At 36.9% G+C, this 21,688-nt stretch overlaps 1 protein-coding gene across 1 annotated transcript in view; it reads left to right on the forward strand.

Moving 5' to 3' along the window:
• The first annotated feature begins 482 nt into the window (after window positions 1-482).
• The window catches only part of LOC146004563 (uncharacterized), a 38,164-nt gene continuing 16,958 nt past the window's right edge, over window positions 483-21,688 (forward strand). Inside the window, exons 1-2 of the mRNA XM_083143430.1 lie at window positions 483-802; window positions 18,000-18,164. Coding sequence (XP_082999556.1) covers window positions 644-802; window positions 18,000-18,164 — 324 coding nt within the window. The 5' untranslated portion in view covers window positions 483-643. The remainder of the gene's footprint in view (window positions 803-17,999; window positions 18,165-21,688) is intronic.

The following is a 21,688-nucleotide window of genomic DNA, read 5'->3' on the forward strand; positions in this document are numbered from 1 at the left end:
AACCCACCCCTGTCCTTTCTGTGGTGAAGGACACTCCAGTGGGACAATGAATCTCCCCCCCCCCTATTTACTGCGAGCAGCAAAAGAAGACGGCCGCGCCATCTACTGGCCACCGATGGAAATGCAATTTCAAAGCGCAGCGAGGTTTAAATGTAGCTTCCACTTCTATTACCTAACTTTTCTATGCTCTAGACCTAAAAATAGAATAAAAAAGTAACAATGCAGAAAACTTCGATATTTTACCACTTTTAATCATGGTAATTTGGAATTTTTCAACTGTTCGGGATCACGAAAAGTCGGAATCGGGACGGGAAATTATTTTCCCGATCCCAGTACCGACTTTACGGGATACCCCATTCCCCTACTATGGCCCTACTGACTCGTGGTAGTCTTGACACAGATATTCAGTCTGTGTGAAATGTTTTTGTGTAAACTGTGCATACACTGAAATAATCGATAAAGAGTAATCTGTGTAATCTATCTGTGTCATAATCTGTGAACTTCAGCGCAAATGACATAGCTAGATAATATCGTAGACAAATTGAGTGAGTGTATCTGATAATTTTACTGATAGCATCAGTACCTGGAATTAACCGGAAGTTGCAAGTGATATTTAAGCACATAAGAAACAAGAGGAACTATAATGTCGCGATCCAAAAATGGCGGGACTGTCAAAAGTAAACGCTATGTTGGGGCGTGCCGGTTGTGTTTGAAGAAAGAAGGGTTGAAAATTGGCATATTTTCTGCTGAAGGAAAACGTCGGCAACTTGGCATGAAGATTCAGAGGTGTTTACCCCTCGTTGTAAGTGTAATACTATTCAGATCTGTTGAATCTATTTCCTTGATTAAACGCAAAGCTCCCTTCCAATAAATGGCGAAGATATACTGTAAAGATCACACTTTACAGCAAAGATTCATAGCCGAAGTGAGGACGAAAAATGTGCCGCTACTGACCGTACAACCTCGAAAAGTTTGCATTCTTTATTAATTTAAAGATTTTGGGTGCTGTACGATGCCCGATACGGTATGATTTTACAATACCGGACACTTCCCCAGTTTCGTTCATATTTCGCATACATAATAATGTAGGGTTCCTAATCACGAAACTGCAGTTAAAATTTAGGAGCGATTTTACAATACCTCACTAATTTTGGCCTCCTAATCACGAATCTGCAGTCAAAATTTGGCGCTCACACGTGGAAATAGCAAAATAATCTAAATTAAGTTCTTATTTCGGTAAGTATGCGATAACGCCCGGACACCTTTCACTCATTTATTTCCTTAATTTTACCACTGGTACTTACCTCTTTTGGGTAAGAATTTACAATATAGAGAAAGTCTCCAATTTCGTTAATTTTCGGTATACTAACTAATTTTTGCCTCCTTATCACGAATCTGTTTTAAAAATCCGGGGGTCACGTCTGGAAATTGTACATTATGATGAAAAATTGTTCATTAGCACCAAAAACCATCCACGGGTAGCCCCACAAACCATTGATGTTAGCCCCAAAAACCATTCACACGAGGTTAGGTTAGGATCCATTAGCACTCATTTCACCCCTAAATTCATCGAAATAATAGAGATCGTACTAGAATTGAACATCATAAATCATTTTCTTGTAAAACAACGGCGTGGTTGGACACAATGACAGTAGATTACATTTTTTTTCATAAAACTACGCATATACACCTATATATAAAAAAAATTCAATCGGCTTTTTTTCAAATTTTCAGACGTGACCCCCGGTTTTTTTCAACAGATTCGTGATTAGGAGGTCAAAATTAGTTAGTACACCGAAAATTAACAAAATTGGAGACTTTCTCTATATTGTAAATTCGCTCCCTATTTTGCCTTGCGGAACATTCTTTAAGGTGAAATTATGCCTTTTTCCATAAAATAGTGTCAACTTTTCATATTACGATTGATTATTTGTCTTACTTGTTCCGCTTCTGTAATACACAATATGGCGTGCACTCGTAATGGATCATGGCGCATCATGACACGCCAGCTTTTGTTTGGTCAATTTTCAGTGCGCAAGCAGTGTTTCAAACCTTCATGACGGAAAATTACGTACTATTTCAATTTTTTTTTCATGCACGATAAGGTTGGGTTAGGTTTGGTTAGGTTAGGCAAACATAGTTAAAATAATAAACATTTAAACACGTTAGAAATAAAAAAAAATAATACATGACTAGACAAAATATATTATTTTTTCTTCTAGATTGAATTTTACATGTTGAAGTAACACAAGAGGCGCCAATGAAAAGTTCAATAAACAGAAAACGCATTATATTGCGTTTGATTGGAGAAATTTAAAAGTTCAATTAACGCAATTCAAGCCACTTACAATTTCAATGAACACAAAACGCAGTATATTGCTACTTGGAATATCTATTTTTGTACTCACATGTACTGAACGGTAGCTGCTTGTTTAAAAAAATCATGAACTCTTGTCTCCCGTGGAAAATTACTTTTGAAAAGGTACTCAGATAAATATCCTGTGAAGTGATATTTTCTTCTTCCAAACACTGGAATTGAATCCCGGACATTACGCCAAACCCTCTCGATATTTTGTGAATGGATTGGAATTTCTTCACCCATGAGTCGTTGCACGTTCTGCTGATGATCATCTTCTTGAAACACAACGACGTGTTTACGACAAAGAAAGTGCGGCGAACATAGTTAAAAATAGAAATTTCCATAAAAAAAAGGCACATTTGGAAACACTGCCGAGATCTCGTGACTTTCAACGATCTCGTCATCTGCCGCACGCAATGGAAACAACGGCATAATGTGGCAGGCAATGCCAATTTCTTACGTAAAAAGTGATTAATTCTTAATGGTAAAGAAACTCATTTCAGTAAGTACTTTCTCCTGTAAATTTGAAGAAATCCTTCCGGGCGATATTGCATATTTACCCTTATTTTTACACCCTCAATTTCCAAGTTTCCCACCGATTCCGGGCTTCGCCCCTGGGGTAATTGACCTACCGCCCCCAACCGCTAACGGGGCCCCTCCTCCGCTCCAGCTCCCCGGCTTTCTCTATAGAGTCCCTGTTAAAGGCATGTTAGAAATTGACCGGATTCACCTGCCCCCAAATAAGTGCCAAATTTTAAGTGCAGCTATTCGTGATTACGAGGCCCAAATTTCAAACAAATTGGATAAATTCCCTGTATTGTTAAATTATAACAAAATTTGGCGCTCACGAGTAGAAATTGTAAAGTAACGAAGAATTTGTCAAGTTTTGCTTCGACAAAATGCCATAATTTCGTTAATAATTTGAATACTCACTAATTATGGAGTCCTGATGACGTATATGCAGTTAAGATTTGGTACTCACGTGTAGAAATTGTAGAATGGCATGAAGAAGATGTAAAATACCTTTATCAATTACCACGATGATTGTCTATACACAATAAGTGATTGGGAACCATGTTTTCTATGAATAAGTTACATTCGCAATTTGTTACGTTGTCTACAGCATTGCAAGATGGGGCCCAAGTCCCTTTTGTTTTATTGCGATTTCATGATGATATGAATGCAATTTTTACATGGTTCGATTTCAATTTGTTAACACATACTGCGGAGTTTTAGCGATAACTTAATATTTTGTTCAATATATGCTTTTGTGGTTGTTAGGCACGTAAGGTTTGGTTCTCTTAGCATTAAAATAAAGTCCCTAGGCTCCGTGGTCACATCCTACACCCTCGATTCCGACCACATTTCAAATATTTTCATCAAAATATAAGTTTCTTCTAAGAAAAGGGTGTGCACCTCTGCATATTTTCTTTTTCTTCTTATGACTTCTGGAATGGGATAATGGATAAAGAGATAAGTTACCTTGTGAGGTTTAATTTTTTGGTAAAAACAGTGTTCGGTAGGTGGCTCCTGCCAGTTTCTAACAAGCCTTCCAAATGGACTCTATAGAGAAAGGCAGGTAGCCAAAGCAGTAGCGGTAGAAGGCTGTAGGTTAACTACCCCAGGGGCGGAGCCTGGAATCGGCGGGAAATTTGGAGCCAGCAATTTTTATGAAATTTCTTGGGGTATAGCCCTGAAAAACCGACTTTAAATATATCCATCGGTATGGGTGCAATGAAACTAACATGGCCACAAGTACAGTTCCACCTCGCAACTTCAAATGGCTACACCTCAACTTTAAATGACTGTACTGTAAATATTTGTTTTCGTGCTCTGAAATTTTGTTCTTCAGAATTTGCAAAACACAATCTTCATAAAAAAAAAAAAAATCTTGCGAAATTCAGGGTGTAGGATGTGACCACGGACCCAGTCCCTAAATGCATTCTACTAAGGTTCTGATTTATTTCTACTTTCATTCCAACTAGTCTTATGATACATACAGTTGATTGTCAACGGAAAAAACCTTGTCCATGGGAAGCGTGCATGCTTGCGTAAGGTAATTTTTAAGTTTTTCTTCTCAACATAAATAACTTTTTTTTGGAATCCAAACAGTGCACATTACTTTAAGGAAGGTTCAAATTTTGTGTGACAATGATTTCCAAAATTCTACGATAGATAGTCTCGCTGCTTGGAGAATTTAAAAAAAAAAAATCATAAAACAATCGGAACCGTTACCCAAGATGGCGGGCATCTTACGTGAAGGGAGGAAAAGTTTTGCTTTGAAAAAAGCCATTTTTTAGTCAATTTCGGTTGGGTAAATATTAATGGTAAAACTGTCAAAGCCGGGAATCGGCTGTAACTCGTTTATTCTGTAATTGTTGACATTCGTACTTACTTATTCTGCATTGCGAAATATTGTTTAACAAGGGATTTTGCTTTTTTTAACGAAATTAGTATCTATTGTCAACATAACGAGTAATTATTGTTCGTTCTTTTCTCGTATCCTGAACACGCAAAATGGCGGGCAAATCTTGACTAGTGTTGTGTTTCAAATGGCAAAGCAGTGTTTCAACCTTCTTAACAGAAAAATTCAGCATAGCCCCAAAAACCATTCGGGATAGTATGACCATCCACGAATAGCCCCAAAAACCATTCCTGCATAGCCCCAAAAACCATTCACGCATAGCCCCACACACCATCACGTTAAGGTTAGGTTCGGTTGGGCAATATAGTGAAAATAATTGTTTGAAAACACTTACCGGGGATTACGTCATCAAATGCTCGCAATATTCGGTTCAAGTACATGGATGGAAATGCAAGCAACAGCTTTCGTTCATCGGACGGACTATATTATAGAAAAATACATGAATTAGCATCCAAATACATTGAAAAATGCGAGAAAACACTTCTACGACCTTCCGAAATTACATAGAAACTCAATTCCGTAAGTACTTTCTCCTGTAAATTTGAAGAAATCCGATTCCCGGCTTTGACAGTTTTGCCATATTAATAATATGGTGGTATTCGTTCATAAATACTAAGTGCTACGAAAATGCACGGATAGCCCCACGAACCATTCACGGATAGCCCCATGAACCATGCATGGTCAGGTTATGTTAGGCTAACATAGTTAAAATTTGGGGTCATAGTAAAAAAAATTGGGCAAGAATTTACAATACCGGATCCTTCTGTAATTTCTATTCTACTGCTTATACTCACAAATAATTAGTCATGAGGATTTATCTGAGGTTAACATGTTAGAGTGAAGTGTAGAACTTGTGCATTAACGTGTAGAAGTTGTAAAATAAGCTTTTCTATTCTCGCAATGATTCTCCGTATGTAAGTATGGAAACATATTTGTTGATATGAACAATTGACGTTCGCAATTAGTTACGCTGTCTACAGCATTGCCACACTGTTGATTTCATACTTGGAGAGCATGGATCGTGTAAGAATGGCGGAAGAGAACAGTAAAAAAGTTGTTAATGTTGTACAGATTGTTAGGTGGAGTGTGCAGGATGATGGCCGTGGGCTAATCAACATACTTAGGGATTTTGGTATTTTGCCAAGATGACGACAGTGACAATCAAGATGTAGAAGAGCATGTGGAGTGTGGACTGATTTGATTACAGGTAAGTTTGGCAACAATGTATCGATCGTAAAATTGCAGGATACGAAAGTGGCATCTTCGTTAAGTTCATGCCGTTAAAGTGCTACGAAAATAAGATTTTTTTATCGGTTCGTTATGAAAAGCATTCACGGATAGCCCCACTGACCATTCTCGGTAAGGTTAGGTTAAGCAAACAGTTAAAATTTGGGTTTGTAAAACCATTGGCAGATAGCCCCACGAACTATTCACGGTTAGGTTAGGCAAGCATAGTTAAAATTTGGAGTCGTAGTAATATGAGGAATATATATTTCGTTCCTTAAGTATTCGAAACGCAAAATCTTGTGATAAATAATGAGCAATTGTGCATTGTCAGTTGCGATCACGGACCCCCTTATTTTGCAATTTCTATGCATGACCCCCAAATTTTAACTTCAAATTTGTGATTAGGAGGCCTCAATAAGTGAGTATGCGAAATATTTAAAAAATCGGAGAGGGGTCCGGTATTGTAAATTCGATCCAAAAAAGGAATATATATATGTAGTTTTCAAGGTTTTCGAATCTTTCGATAAACATTGCTTTTCTTGAGAAATCGAAGGTGTCGGTTGCTATCACGGAACTGCTTATTTTGCATGTTCTACACGCGAGCGCCAATTTTTAACTGCAGATGCATTATTGAGTATGCGAAATTTGAACGAAATTGGGGAAGTGTCCGATATTGTAAAATCGCTCCGCCAGATACATAAACCGCAAATATGCTAGATATTTAGCACCGAAATGTGACCAGCAAAGTCCTATTCCTTCTACTCCGGTCACGTTATTTTAAGACAGGCTATTTTCACCAGGTGGTGGGAATAGCATAAAAGTTACAATGTAATTTTAATGCTAATAGCCCTAAACCTGACCTGCCTAACCTAATAACAAAATCATTTAGGAACGTAATACCCCTTCATACTTACGTCATGTGACATATTAGCAGCATCAGTCCATATTGGAAAACGTTGTGGAACTCTTTTGACTCCATGGAATGCAGGAAAACAGTACTCTTATCCTGCACGAAAATAAATTCACACAACAACTAAAGTATACACACACCAGCGTAGCTGGGTAGGCCAGGTTGTACATCATGCACATTCATAGTTTAAAATGTGGTGAAAATAGCTCCCAACACTAGCTACACCACCTGGTGAAGATAAGTCACTCCATTATTTTAAAACAAATTTCATTTTACACGTTCAAATTCGATTAACACCTGTATGAGGATCAAACCTAACTACATAAACGTACCGATACTTTTAAATTGCATCACATTTCGTGCTGAATAATTGATCGTACATGCAAGAAAACACATACTTCTTGCCCTGTGATTTTAGTGGCAAATTGTGGTGACACATGTTGTAATGCTGAATTTTTTTAACATATGCAGAGAAGAAAGTGCAAAATCAAAGATTACATAAAATTACTATCAGCATCGAACTTGGAACAAGTTTACAATACCGGACCACTCTCCAATTTCTATGAAATGTCGCCTACTCACTAATTGTGAACTCCTAAACACGAATCTGCATGTAATAATTGGCGATCAAGTATGGAAATCGAGAAAAAAATTAAATAAACTATGTTTTCTTAACGTAACGTAACCCTACCATAAGAACAATAGCTCCACGGAAGATGCCATTTTCCCAACATGAAGAAATCAACAGGCAAGACAAGGTATAGTTCTCGTAGCTAAAATATTAATTTTTCTTTGTATTTATGCTAATGGAACCTAACCTAACAGGCCTAACCTAACCTCGTAGGCATTCCTCATCTTACGTCAGCAAGATTGTTGTGCATAAAGGAAGACCATTAACGAATTGCGAAAGAAAGATGGTTCCGAATTGCTGTGTAGGGACAATCAACATGGTAAATCGCAAGGTTATTTTACAATTTCTAGACGTAAATGTACAATTTTAACAAGCGACCGCCAAATATGAACTACAGTTACGTCATCAGGACACCTAAATTAGTAAGTAGGCGAAATTTTATAGAAATTGGAGAGTGGTCCAGTATTGTAAACTCATGCCTCGAACTTTACATTCCAATTCGTAGATTTGAAAAATCTGACACAGCTTGGTTGCCAGTGTCACATCAAATTTCAACAACTGACTCTCATGATCAGGGTTAGACAAGACAATAATAAACCAGGTGCTTTTTCTCAGGGTCCATTTATTTGGGGGGGGGGGGGGGGGTGGCAAATGGAGGACCAAGAAAACCATGAATCTGAGGTAAGCTATGAAATGTGATCTTAAAACATTTAATTTATTAATTAATACAAAATTGGATTAAAATTAATTAGCTAGGCCTAATTCTTGCACTGGAGTGGACTTCCTAAAGAAGGCTCAACTGGTAACCACATCAATAACTAAGCAATACATTCTAATATATAGCTGTATCTAACAAATCTCTATTATCCATTCCTATGCACAGGTCCAACTTCTACGCCAATTCTTGTACTGTTACCTCTGCAGGTCACTGGAACAGACTGCCCGAAATCCAAGCCTCTTCCTAAATTGTACCATTTCAAGGACAATTAAAAACACCCATGTTAAACAATTTGGACCTAGAATCAATTCTCAGAAAACAAATCATATTACTTTTAGCTAACGGAATTTGCTTTCTCTGTAGGTATTTGTGTGTTCATATAGAAACTGTATTGCTTTTATTTTTAATTTTACTCTTCAGATATCTTTTTCATTGTGTTAGTAAAAAATAAACTACTGTAATTAATGGTTAATCCACTTTTTTGATTTTAAAATTTTGGGTCCATCAGCACTTAGGCCATTTTGCACCCGTCATATTATACGGGGTCCAGCCCCTTATCGTTACAAATATCAACTGTAGGGTTGCATAAATAAAATCCTGAAATATTAGTCTGCAAAATGCAGTCCAGGGTGTACTATATGAAAGTGAGGTTTACTTTTGGGCACTTATGTGGAAGGTGCCCCTTACACCCCTAATCCAGTTTTTGACTCCTCATATGCAAACTGTATAATTTTTATTTTACTTTTATTACTTATTTTTCTTTTGTTACTTTGTTTGTAATTGTATACAATTAATTGTGAAGAAAAACAATTGACCACTATAATTAATCAGGGTGTCTGCCAGTCAAGAAATCAACAAGATGGTCAAGAAATTATGCTACTAGTCGAGAATTTTTGCTATTTTTTATAGTGTAGTGCAGGGGTTCCCAAACCTTTTCGTTTCACGGTGTGCTTAGTGTTTCAAGACATTTCCGCAGCACCCAAGTCAGAATGCAGGCCGATCTAACACTTGTAATGCTCAGTTAGTGTTGTTAGGTTGCTTGGCTGAAGTTAAAAAAATAAACACAGCTATTTCAAATTCAGAAACATTTTGTATGTAAAAAGTACTAAATAAGCACTTATTTGGAACAATCATATCATTTCACTGAAAATATTGAAACGTTTCGCAGTAAGAGATTAGAGATCGTACTGCGACCACACATGTTGCAAAGCATGCAGATGTAAATAGTAACATAAGAGTCATATAAGTCATATAGCCATAAACACAGTACTTACTTTTCAAATACGATTCATATTTCACCACGCATTGGAAAAATCATGCCATCTTAAACACCGAAGAGACTGTATGAAGGTATGAAGGTCTCGCACAATTAATACATAAAAAATGGCACAAACACACATACATATGCAACACATTAATTCACCAAATGGAAACTTCATTTTTAAAATATAAAATAATACAATTAAAATGTTAAACATCGGGTCATTTTCTTGCACACAGCATTTGGTTTTGCCACATTTCCCATCATGCTCTGACTCATACTGACGTCACATTGAATATCATACATTGGGGCTGGACCTACACTTTAAAGTGGGATCCGAACCACTGTTCCTCCAGGTTTCATAGTTGAGGCAATATATTATGTGATCAACTGTTGCAAGCTATTAGGGATGCATTGAACAGCTGATCATGTAATATATTGTCTGTCATGAAACCCTCTTCGAGTTTGACCCCCACCATGCATATTCCATCCATTTGCATGTATTTTGTGTATGTTATTCTCTCATGTGAGTAGGTTAGGCATATTCACATATGTTACCATAGAATTTTCTATAGTTTTACATCATCAGTGTATATAACATTTTTGTCATTTGAGGAGGTTAGTTACATTAGATTGTCTTGGTATTTTTGCAGTCCCTTCTACAGGGTGGCACGGAGCCAACTGACACATTTGATATGCTCATAGATGATGAAAGAAAGGAAGGAGAATTAGGAAAACTGTATGTAATTTTACATTGAAGTATGCAATTTTATTACTAACAACTTACAAATTCATTTTTTGAAAATTACATCAGACAGGTCGCTGGCCTCCTTCGGCATCAATGCATTGTTGCAGACATCTCTGGAAGTTATTGTACACACGTGTCCGTAGTTCCTCATCAATAGTTGTTACTTCCTCAACAGTGGCTTCTTTCAGTTGTTGAAAAGTTGTGATATGCCTTCTGAACAAACGGTCTTTCAAGAATCCCCACAGGAAAATGTCAGGGACAGTAAGATCAGGTGACCGAGCTGGCCATGCAATATCTCCGCTTCGAGAGAGAACACTTCGGAACAACCGTCGAACGAGTTCCATACTGATTCTTGTGGTGTGGGATGTTGCTCCATCCTGCTGGAAATCAAGTGTTTTGGGATCAATAGCTAGACGTCGTAACTCTGGTTCCACAAAGCGTTTCAACATTGCTACATAACGTTCCGAATTAACATTCACTTCTTCTCCATTGTCATTTTCAAGGAAATATGGCCCAACAATCCTGAACACACCAAACTGTCACTTTGCGAGAGTGCAATGGCGTTTCATGCAGTTCTTTCAGGTTTACTGGTGACCAGTAGTGCATGTTCTGTTTGTTTACATAGCCCAAAAGGTGAAAATGTGCATCGTCAGTCATTAGCAAGTTATTGATGGTTTCGGGGTTCTCCCTTAGCAAATGAATCATGGTAGTGCAGCATGTAACTATTGCTTCCTTGTCTGTGTCTTAAAGTTTTTGAACAACCTGCAGTTTGTATGGGTGAAAATTGAACCTTTTGGGTCCCAAGCATCTCGGTCGAGATACCCAAATGTAACCCTCATGGTCCCAAGCGTCTCGATCGAGACGCTCTTTCAAGGTCGTAGTTTTTACGTTATAACTTTTCTATTTTTGCCTAGAATTTCAATTTTTTAAATATTTTTCCTAACACATGTATTTAACAGAAATGTTTCTTGCACTTTTTTTCTTCATGAAAATGGAGGGGAAAAGGCAGGAAAAGGGACTTCTCTTTTGCATCTCTTTTCAAGGGAAAATTTTTGCCGACAAAGAAAGGCTTTGTTGTTCTAAAGCAATGCTTTCACTCTCGCCTGGTAACTGCATTCGAAGGAAGCTTGTTTATCAGTATCCGATGTCAAAATGAAAGTTTTCCGTGCAGGCGCAAGCAGGGGGTGGGGGTGGTATTTTTTTTAAAAAAAAGTATTTTTCAGGTGATTTCCCCCCTCCATATGTATGCCGAATGTGCATAAATTATATATCGTCTGACCCCATTTGAATTTGCATAAATTTCATACAGTCTGAATCTCTGGTTCATTCCATGTACAACGGTATATCATTCATCTCTCTAGGGCAATTAGCCTCCGATCTACACTCATTTAATTGAAACTCTGCATTTTGCTCAAAATCGGCTTGGGACCAAGGGGGTTACATTGTGAAAATGGCCTTGGGACTCAAAAGGTTAAAGATAAACTTTTCCTACTCATGCCTAAAATCAGAAACTGCTATCGTTCCGATCGTTGTGGACTACATTCAAATGCTTGCCTCACTCTCTGCAAGTTCTCGGGCGTACACACTGTTGTTGGAGCTCCATGTTTCACATCCAATACATTGCCAGTTCCTTCAAATTTCTTCACCCAAGCCAATATGATATTCCGAGATGGTACGTTACCATGTCGTCTAACAATGAATTGTTTTCTGAACAATTGCTGAATTTTAACCACTGACTTCATTTCATAATAACTACGAACACAGAAAACGTGATGTTCAACGCTCCAACGGTCCATTATGACTGTTGCTGTGTTCTTATGAAATGGCATCCTACCCTCTTCTCATCCCCAACGCAATCCACTTCAAACTATCGTGCATGCATAATATATTCAACTTTCAAATGTATCAGTTGGCTCCGCGCCACCCTGTACCTTATGGAGGTACATGTATAGTTTTTCAACACAATTCTAACGGCGATAATGTAGGAGAATGACAACTTCACTATTAACATATATTCTACAAAGTTGACATTCATTCATACTCATTTCGAATCTAAAAGATACCCCCCCCCCCCCATTTCCACACATTGCAAAAATCATCCTCCATTTATAAATCTGACCAAATTAGGAATGTATCAGTGTGAAATTTTTGCCAATGCTGATAAGAATTTACTAATGTTTGTTCCCATCCAATATATAATATGCAAATGCACCTTGAAGAACATGAGTGGTCACTAAGCTTTTTAATGCATGTGACCAAGTGACTATAATGGGTATTGCTTTGAAAGGAATGCATATTTAGATATCTAGTTTGCAAAACTAAAGCATATGAATTATATATACACTGTGTTTAGGAATTATTTGTCGTTTTTGTAAAGCCATATTTTCACCAATAGTGAAGAGAAATTAGTTTTTTTTTCGGCTTTTTTCACAAAAGCGTCTCAAGTTATTGAAAATACAGGAGTTGGCAGTTTTTTCCTGTTCCATGGTTTTCATTTATCTCCCTACTGTAAAATAGACACTCATTTCTAAATATAAAATACAACTTAAAATATGAAATTCGTAGCTAGACATAAACAGTGTTTTAAGAAAAGCTGGCATTTTTGAATGGGTGGTTCTTTCAGAGTGTTATCTTCATGTTTCAGTATGCTTATTAAATATATGTATGTAGTATAAACATATTCACATCACCAGAGTAGTTTTGTATGCATTTTTAATATAACCTAAGAGTGTTATTAATATGTTATGATTAGGGCCCGGGACTTTATGTCCTATAAAACTGTAAAATATGTATGTAATTATGTCATAAAAATTGAATAATATGTCATGAAAATTAAATAAAAAGTCATGAAAAATTAAAAATGTCAGAAAAAGGCAGGAATATTCCCATTAGAGCCAAAAATATCCACAAAAGTACTTTCGAATTTTTCATCATACGGGATGTCAGTATCTTCCAGGTTGGGAGGTGAGGTTTTAAATGAAGTCAGAATCCCTTTAACTGAAGAATGTAGTAGAAAAATACTGAAAATATCTTGAGGTTCACTGCAATTATCCCAAGTTTCATTTGCTATTATCTCATATTTACACCTTTGTGGAAACTAAATCATAAAATTGGCAGCTCGCTAGAACTCTGGTAAATCTATACAATCAATTCTCAAACACAACTTTTTAGGCAGATTTTGATGTTTTGCCGTGTCTAAATCCTGCAATACTAAAGATCTCTTCAAATATACTTCCCTCGTTTCACACAACTAGCAAAAAAAGTGAAGAAATTTAAACAATTGAAACTTGTTTACTTCCTGCCCGGTGATTCTCGTGCCGTGAAAGAGAACATTTTCTCTGAAAAATGTTTGCACGGCTATCAATTGTCGGCAGGATAAAAAAATGGGGTATTATTGTTCTGTGCTAGTTGATAAGAAAATACAGCATCTGCTTTCAATTTCTTCGTTCGTAATTTCCTTATCCTGCCATCGATAATAGTAACCATCAGTTACGCTATACGAAGAATAAATGAGAAAATAACATATTATATGCAAGATAAGTACGAAATTATACAGAAATATGTCTTATTACAAGAAAATTGAAGAAATGTGTTGTAAAAATGGGAAATTGGTAAAATATGCCTCATCAAGTTCGTCTATTTTGGCTGATTTTCATCAGATATGTAAAGATCTCACCCTAATATTCGATCTGATGCCAAATAAAAAATATGTTATAACATAATGTCCCAGGCCCTAGTAATGATTTTCAATGTTTGAATTTGTTATACAAACACGTACATGAAGCAAAAAGGAAAATACTGCTCTACCTTTTGAAAATCTAGTATCTAATCTCTTTACATTAAATTTTGTGTTCATTAAATTATATTTGTAGTCTGACTTTCTAGCTCATCATGTATAATTTGGTTAAATGGCTGCTAAAACTGGTCACGGAGCAACTAGTAATGTATTTTGCCTGCTTGTTGCAGTGGTTTTCAACCTTTCCGAGACCACAGCCCAGTTATTCACTCATAAATGCATTTCTGATTTTTTAAAGTTTATATGGAAATTAAAATGCACCCCCTAAACAAACGGCCCCAGCAGTTTGAAAAACATTTGCACTAAAACTAAAGTAGAAGCAAATAAGACTGGCCGCAAATATTAAAAAAAAATCTACTTAAGAAATCTGGGCCGGACCTACAGTTTGAAAGATCAGAAGCACTCTGACTCCACTGGGGATTGAACCTCAGACCCCTTCTTATTACAAGGTAACAGCATTACTTTATTCCACTCCAGAGGCCCATTCATGATTATTGAAGGAACCTTCTACCAAAATTCTAGCCTTATTAACAACAGTACTTGCAATTTGTTCTCTGTGATACAGGCTAAATTAAATCTTAATCTCTGATGAAGTAGCTAACAATCTTGTTAAGTATAGACAACGTTCAGACCGAAGGAACACATGACAGTGGGGGGTGTCACATTGAAGTGACATGGGCCCTTTCAGTCTGTAAGCAAGCATCCACCAGGCATGCACAAACAAGACCGAGCTGACATGATGGCGAACATTGAAGGAGCTTTCAGACTGAAGCCATAGATGACAAGTGACACAGTCTCCTTCAGTATAAAGCAAAACATTTACAATGCATTTAAGAACAACAAACCGAAGCAGCACGATGCAAGCCATTGAAAAAACTGTGTAGTCCGAGCAACATACAAGTGACATCTTTTGCTCATTGTTGCACTTCGGTTCAAAAGGTTGAATGGATTACTGAGGGTCTGCTTCCAAGTGACACATGTCACTTGTTGTTTCGGTCTGAAAATTCCCTGAGAAAACGGTACAGGCCAAGTGACACTTGCAGATTATGTTGCTTCGGTTCGAAAGGTTGCATTTAATTCTAAAGGTTGGTTTCCAAGAGCCACATGCTGCTTCCGTCTCAGCTCCATTAAATAGGATATATACACATTCACGTAATACATATACTTCTGCATATGTGTTGTGAACAGCAAAGGTTTTTAATTGTTCCGAAACATCGAATATTTTGGTATTAACATTCATTCAATATTTTATGGCATGAACATTTAAATTTATTTAGACACAAACATGTAAAGGCTTGTTTTAGATGTGCTCATCAGGAGTACGCATTTAGTTTTAACCCTAGCTTACCCATGCCATACAAGAAACTTACATTTGGGGGGGGGGGGGGGGATGACTTACAGGCCCACACTTTTTATCACTAAAATTCAAGAAACCGCTTTATTATTGAATCACTGCTTCCTTTGCTTATTATATATGTGCAGTTATTTGTTAATTATAATAATTACAAATATTACTATCATTAATAAAAAATAGTAACCAATTATTGCACGATTGTCTCATAGATTTTATCATTCACTAAAACTTACAAAATCCATAATAATTTTTTATTATTGCCTTCTTTTTTTGTAAAAGTGCAGTTGTTTATTAAATATAATAATTACAATAATTATGATCATTACCAACCAGTTGTCACTGGCATAGGAGTGTCTCGAATGAGACGCATTCAAAGATGGAGCCTGATAAGCCCATGAAGTGCATTTTGCCTCCTATTTACATTACATTTTTTTTATGAGCTAAAGTAATACAGAAATATGGGAAACATGCTAGAGAGCAATATAATTTAAGTTCAAACAGTTGAAAAATCTAAAAAAATAAATGTGGTGAGCCTGCAAGCCCCTCCTCCCCTTGGTAAGCTAAGATTAAAATTGTATCTGAACCACTATGCAATATGTATCCACTGTGATTGGCCAATATGTCATGTCCAGGGCTGTTTTTTTAATTTTTTTTTTTTTTTTGTTATTAGCGATAAACTCGAAATGTAACAGAGCTGCAGCAAGTAGTATATGCACGATTTATCACAAATGTGACTGATTTCCGGATGTAATTTTGTCGCGAAATTTGTCAAAAATTGACCTTTTCTGCGAACATTTTCAATTTTACAATAAAAGCACATTTTATCAAAAAAAATAACAATATATTCAAAAAAGAGTCCTCCTCCGTAGCCGAGCGGGTTAAGGCGTTCACTCATCTTGAGATTGTTCGCTGCGGGACGGCATAGGTTTGAATCCGGCTCTGGTCGGAATTTATTCGGCCTACGTATAGGGCCAGTGGCAACCCACCATCGTGAGGAAATTGGGGAGATCCGAGTGAGTGAGCATAATCCGGTCACGGAGACCTACTATAACGGCTGGGGATACGTCGGGCTGACCCCCCGACTATTCCACTAGTGGTTGAAGATCTCCATGCTTCGAGGTGACGAAGGAAAGTGTGGGAGGGAGACCGGCAGTCGGTAGGTCTGCCTAGGCCCTTCATGGGCTGTTGCACGACGGATTATTATTATTATTATTCAAAAAAGAACTCTAAGAGAAATACATGATACTACCACCATTTGAAAGAGAAATATTTGCAGTTTCCCCGTAGACCCCATGGGTAGCAGAACAGGTGTCCAAGAAGCAGTACTTTCACTCTCAAATAATCTTCTAAAGTATGTCCTGTGAGAAGTTTCCGATAATACTCAGCATGCGATTTCTACCTGTGGTGTTTCATGAAAGGTAATGTTTACGTTCCTCCACTTCCACAGATTCTGCCAGATTTATGACATCGCCATTGGAAATGTCACAAAGACATGCTTGAGAAGGTTTGGCAACAATAGGCTGGAATGGAAGTACCGCTGCTTGGACACCTGTCCTGCCACACATGGGGTTCACAACAAATACATTTAAGGTCTGAAACTGCAAATATTCCTTTTTTAAATGGTTGCAGTATCATGTATTTCTGTTCACTATTGGTGAAAATATGGCCTTACAAAATTGGCCAATAATTTCTGAACACTCTTTATGTTTATGTTCATAAAAATTCTTTTACACTCAATTTTGAAGCTATTTATTGACATATCAGATCAATAAAATTATCATAACTTCACTGATTCACTTCACCAATATACCTGCTTGGGCCAATTCAAATGAAATTGAGTACAGATAACAAATTAACGTTAATGCGTATTGACTAGTGTAATTGTGTCTGGCTTCTTTAATTATATAACAGTAAAGTTATTTATGTTGTGCGTGATCCTGCACCGAGGCCATGCAACTAAGGTATCGGGTCTTTGGGCTCGGTTTACAGAACATGCGCTGGTTTGAATCTTCTTGGGGGGAGAGTAATAGCTTTTTCTCGTGCTATTGCGTATGGGACCGATGGCCATCCACCATCATGAGGACATTGATGAGCTAGAAATGAGTAGTGTAACCAGGTCATGGGAAACCTATGATAACTGGTGGTTTGTCGTACTGGCTACATGCCACCCTGTAACTGGTTGGATGAGCGCCTACCTCTGCTGAAGCTTGTGGAAGGGTGTCAAGCAGTTGGTAGGTAGGGCCTGGCCCTCAAGGGCTTCTGCACCATGTTTTTTTATTATTATATTGTGTATTAAATTTCTGCAATAATTGTGTTTTGTAAATTGTAATTTGTGTATATTGCTTGTTTACTATAGTATTGGATAAAAGTTATACCATCAGGATGTCATTATGTAGGAGGGTACAAATTCCTCTTCTCTTCATGTGCATGTAAAAGTTATATTAACAAAATAAATATTTATTAATTAAACCTATGATGGTTGTAGAAATAAATTAAATTTCTACATACTTTGTTGTGATATTAGTCACATAAAATATGTAATGATAATGAGATTGTTTTAAATGTTGCAGATAAATGAAAACGACACATACACTAAGTTGGTGTGCCATCGATGCATTTTCAAAGTGGAGTCATTCTGCAACTTCCAGGAGAGATGCATCAAGTCTATCGCTGCACACAGAAGCAAGCAGATGAACTTGACAAAGATAAATGGGATGAGCGTTACCATTAATAAGGTAATTTTTCTGTTCCTCTTTTGGTAATAGTGTAATTGACTGACTTAGTAATAATCTTCTTACCAACATTTAAATTACAAGACCGGAGTATTATGAATAATGGAACTCTACACAGCAACAATTTTTCCTACCTCCCTACTTTGCTGTGTCACATACTGTCGGATTAAAAAATATGGATACTCAAGTTTTGACTTGAGGTGTAAGGGGGTGACCCTTCCAAGTAGTACACCAAACCAAATTGTCAACCTCACTTCCACAATAATGGATTTTAAAAACAGATGCAAAAAGCTTCAAAACAAGACCAATATAATATTTGTAGGACTACCCAATACTAAGAAAAAGTTGTTTCGTAAAATTGATAAGAAAATTTTTTGTCAAATTTTGAAAATCTGAAAATTAAGAATTGTGCTTAAAACCATGATCGGAATACAAATTTTTAATTTATAGAATTTCAAAGAGAGGGCCTCCCTGGTGGATGCACATACTGGTTCGGATCCCACTTTAAACTGTAGGTCCAGTCCCGATTAACCTGTATGTGCATAAAGTGGACTTAAAACTACAAGTCAATTCAATTCAAAGAGGGTGATCTATTGCAGAGCTTTAAAAAAACAACACACTTTTGTTCTCACGACAATAAAAAATTGAATTGAATTGTGGTTTCTTCGTCTCCATGGTGAATATTTTACTGCCATCTATTGGCTTTATCAGGCTTTTATTGTGCAAAATTAATTTGTGTTGGTTTTTGATTGCTTTGAAATGCTTTTTATTCCAAAAGGTTTGGTAATTTTCTGTTTTCTTTGAGTAACTGAGAAATTAAACTTTCTACAAATAGAGAGGTTATATTTTAAATTTGTTGTGTGGACAAACTTTACTTCACTTTGATACACTGATTAATATCTGTAATTCAGAGTAGAGACTTTTATTATCTTCCTAAGATTGTTCTTAACAACATATTAATTTTGCACCCGTGTACCACACCGGATTTGGAAAAATAGCGCCCAAAATCAGTTTTTTACAATTATCTCGCTTTGAAAGCATTTTACAGAAAAGAAGGTTATGATGAAAAATAATATACATAACATTCTCTACAAAAAAGGTTCTGTGCATTTTTCTTCTGGGGTGCTCCGTTTGGGTGCTAGATGAGTGAGAAATTTTACGTTATTTTCCCATCTAGTTTTGCAAGTGCGGAACTCACGGAAACAACTTTTACATGATGTTTTGCAGTATATTTCTTCTATAAAATTGGACTTTTTACATTTGTTTTTCTTTAAGAATGTCATTTATGGTTCAATTGCTTTTATCATTGCATGCAGTACTTATAGAAAATAGTTTAGGGTCACCTGTGTGCGGGAGATAATGTGTTTGGTCTGAAAGTCAAGGTATCTCTAAGGAACATGTTGACTTTATCCAATAGGGTTATTTAAGAATAAAACGCCAATCTAATCAAAAGGTTCCGGATTCGATACCAAGTGGAGGTACATTACACAGAGGTTTGGAGTTAATTTTAAACTGTAGGTCCAGTCTCGATTAGCCTATTCGTGCATAAAGTGGACTTAAAACAACAATACAAACTGAAATAACACGATCAGAAAAGTTTTGGTCTCTGATCTGGTCGGATATGACGATTGGTGCGCTCCATGAAGAGTTGTAGGGGATATCAGAGAAGTGACTGACTCAATGCTAAGTGGATTTTTGGCATGCCTAATCAAGGAATAAGCAAAGGCTTTCAGTTCTTGTGCCAGTAATTCTCATCTCACCCACCAAACCCTGGTTTTGATGCTATAAAATAAACAATTACAGGGAACAAGAAAACCAATCCTTTTGCTGCTCATGATGTTGGAAGTCTTCAATGTTGAGTATTTGTCAAATGTCAAGTTTGATCGAAATAAGAGAGATAAATCACTGGATCAGTCACTTCTGAAGTGAAAGTCGGAGGTGTATTGTATCCAGAGCTTTTATTTAAAATAAAATTTTACTAAAAAATCACAAGTCCTATTCAGAGTACAAACTTGTTCCATACCCATTGTAGCTGATGAGTTATGGATGTGGAAAACAAAAGAGTTTTTCTCTTTATGATCCTCTTTGTACCACTCTCTGAAAGTATCACATAAAGTATCAACAGACAAAGAAGCATCACCGCCAGAGCTTCTTCGCATTATAATCTGTAAACACCTTCAAGGCTGTAGGAAAATTGGGCTAAAGTGTTCAGTGATATGTAAGCATTGCAAGGATTAACTTGTTCAAAACCTGACACTCTTCTATACTCTGTCCTGGGAATCTTTGGAGCAAGATCGCGCAATTCTGTTCCGTCTCACGCGTTCATTGGTCGAGTATTCTCAAGTTACTATCTGCACAAGAGACCTGCATTCATTCGCTCTTTCCGGGGGATTTCCAGGACAGAATGTAGAAGAGGGAGGGAGCTTTCAGACGGAAGCAGCACTTGTGTCTTGGAAGCTAATCTTAAGAAATAAATTGAACTTTTTGATTTGAAACTACACGACAAGCTGCACATGTCGCTCCAACTGGACCATGGTCTCAATAGCATGCATCTTAGCACTTTGTTTTTCACGTATACACAGTGAATATTTTCCTTTAGACTAAAGGGGGGCATGTCATCACTTCGGTTTGAAATCCTTGTGTAGATTGTGGCCTGTAGCTTTCGCTTCGATCTGAATGCTCAGAGGACAACTCTGATGATCTTGTTCATCATATGTATTTACAATAATTCTTGCTGGTAAAAGACAAGGAATGGTTTGGTTTCTAACAGTAGCAGAAATACAGACATTATGTTCATTTGTTTTATATTAAATATTGCAGAATTATTGTTTAATTAACATACATGGTACCACTTGAAAACACATTTTCAAGAAAAGTTGTTAGAACATTTAGAATAAAAAAAGTAAAAGAAGATAAAGTGCTCCCTTGTGCTTTGTACCACACCATAAAGGCATATAGGGGTGTGGAGTTAGGGCTCCACACTTTATTGAGCACGGGTAAAGTTGAGGGTCATGTGATCAGCATGTCCCTGGCTGCCTTTACACCCCAGATTTCATTCCAGATACCCACTTTATATGAAGCTGGATGGGCGCCGTAACCACTTGAACAGGTGGAAAATATCATTGTTCTCCCTTGCTGGGAACAAAACCGGGTCTCCTGCATTATTGTCAACTTTTTTTTTAGGAATACCCCTACACGGTAGTACTGCCCGTCATTCACCATTTTCTCAACTTTTACACATACAGTAGAGCATCCATTATCCGAAGTAATTGGGGGACATGGGTGTTCAGAAAACTGGTTTGTTCGGATAATCGAACTGTACATGTTTATTTGCCAAAAAGAAGTACTGTACAGTAAATTTATTCATAAAAACAGGCATCTCTTTAAGTATTACAAAGTAACGTACAAAGGCAACTTTAGTAGGAATATATAGTATGTGGTACAGTTTATTAAACAAAAATATGTACATATTACATACGCATTTTGCATGAACAATACATACACCGACAGAAGTGTGCTGATTGTTG

This window comes from Lepisma saccharinum, chromosome 22 (assembly GCF_977018435.1).
Source record: "Lepisma saccharinum chromosome 22, izLepSacc3.1, whole genome shotgun sequence".
NCBI classification, from domain to species: domain Eukaryota; kingdom Metazoa; phylum Arthropoda; class Insecta; order Zygentoma; family Lepismatidae; genus Lepisma; species Lepisma saccharinum.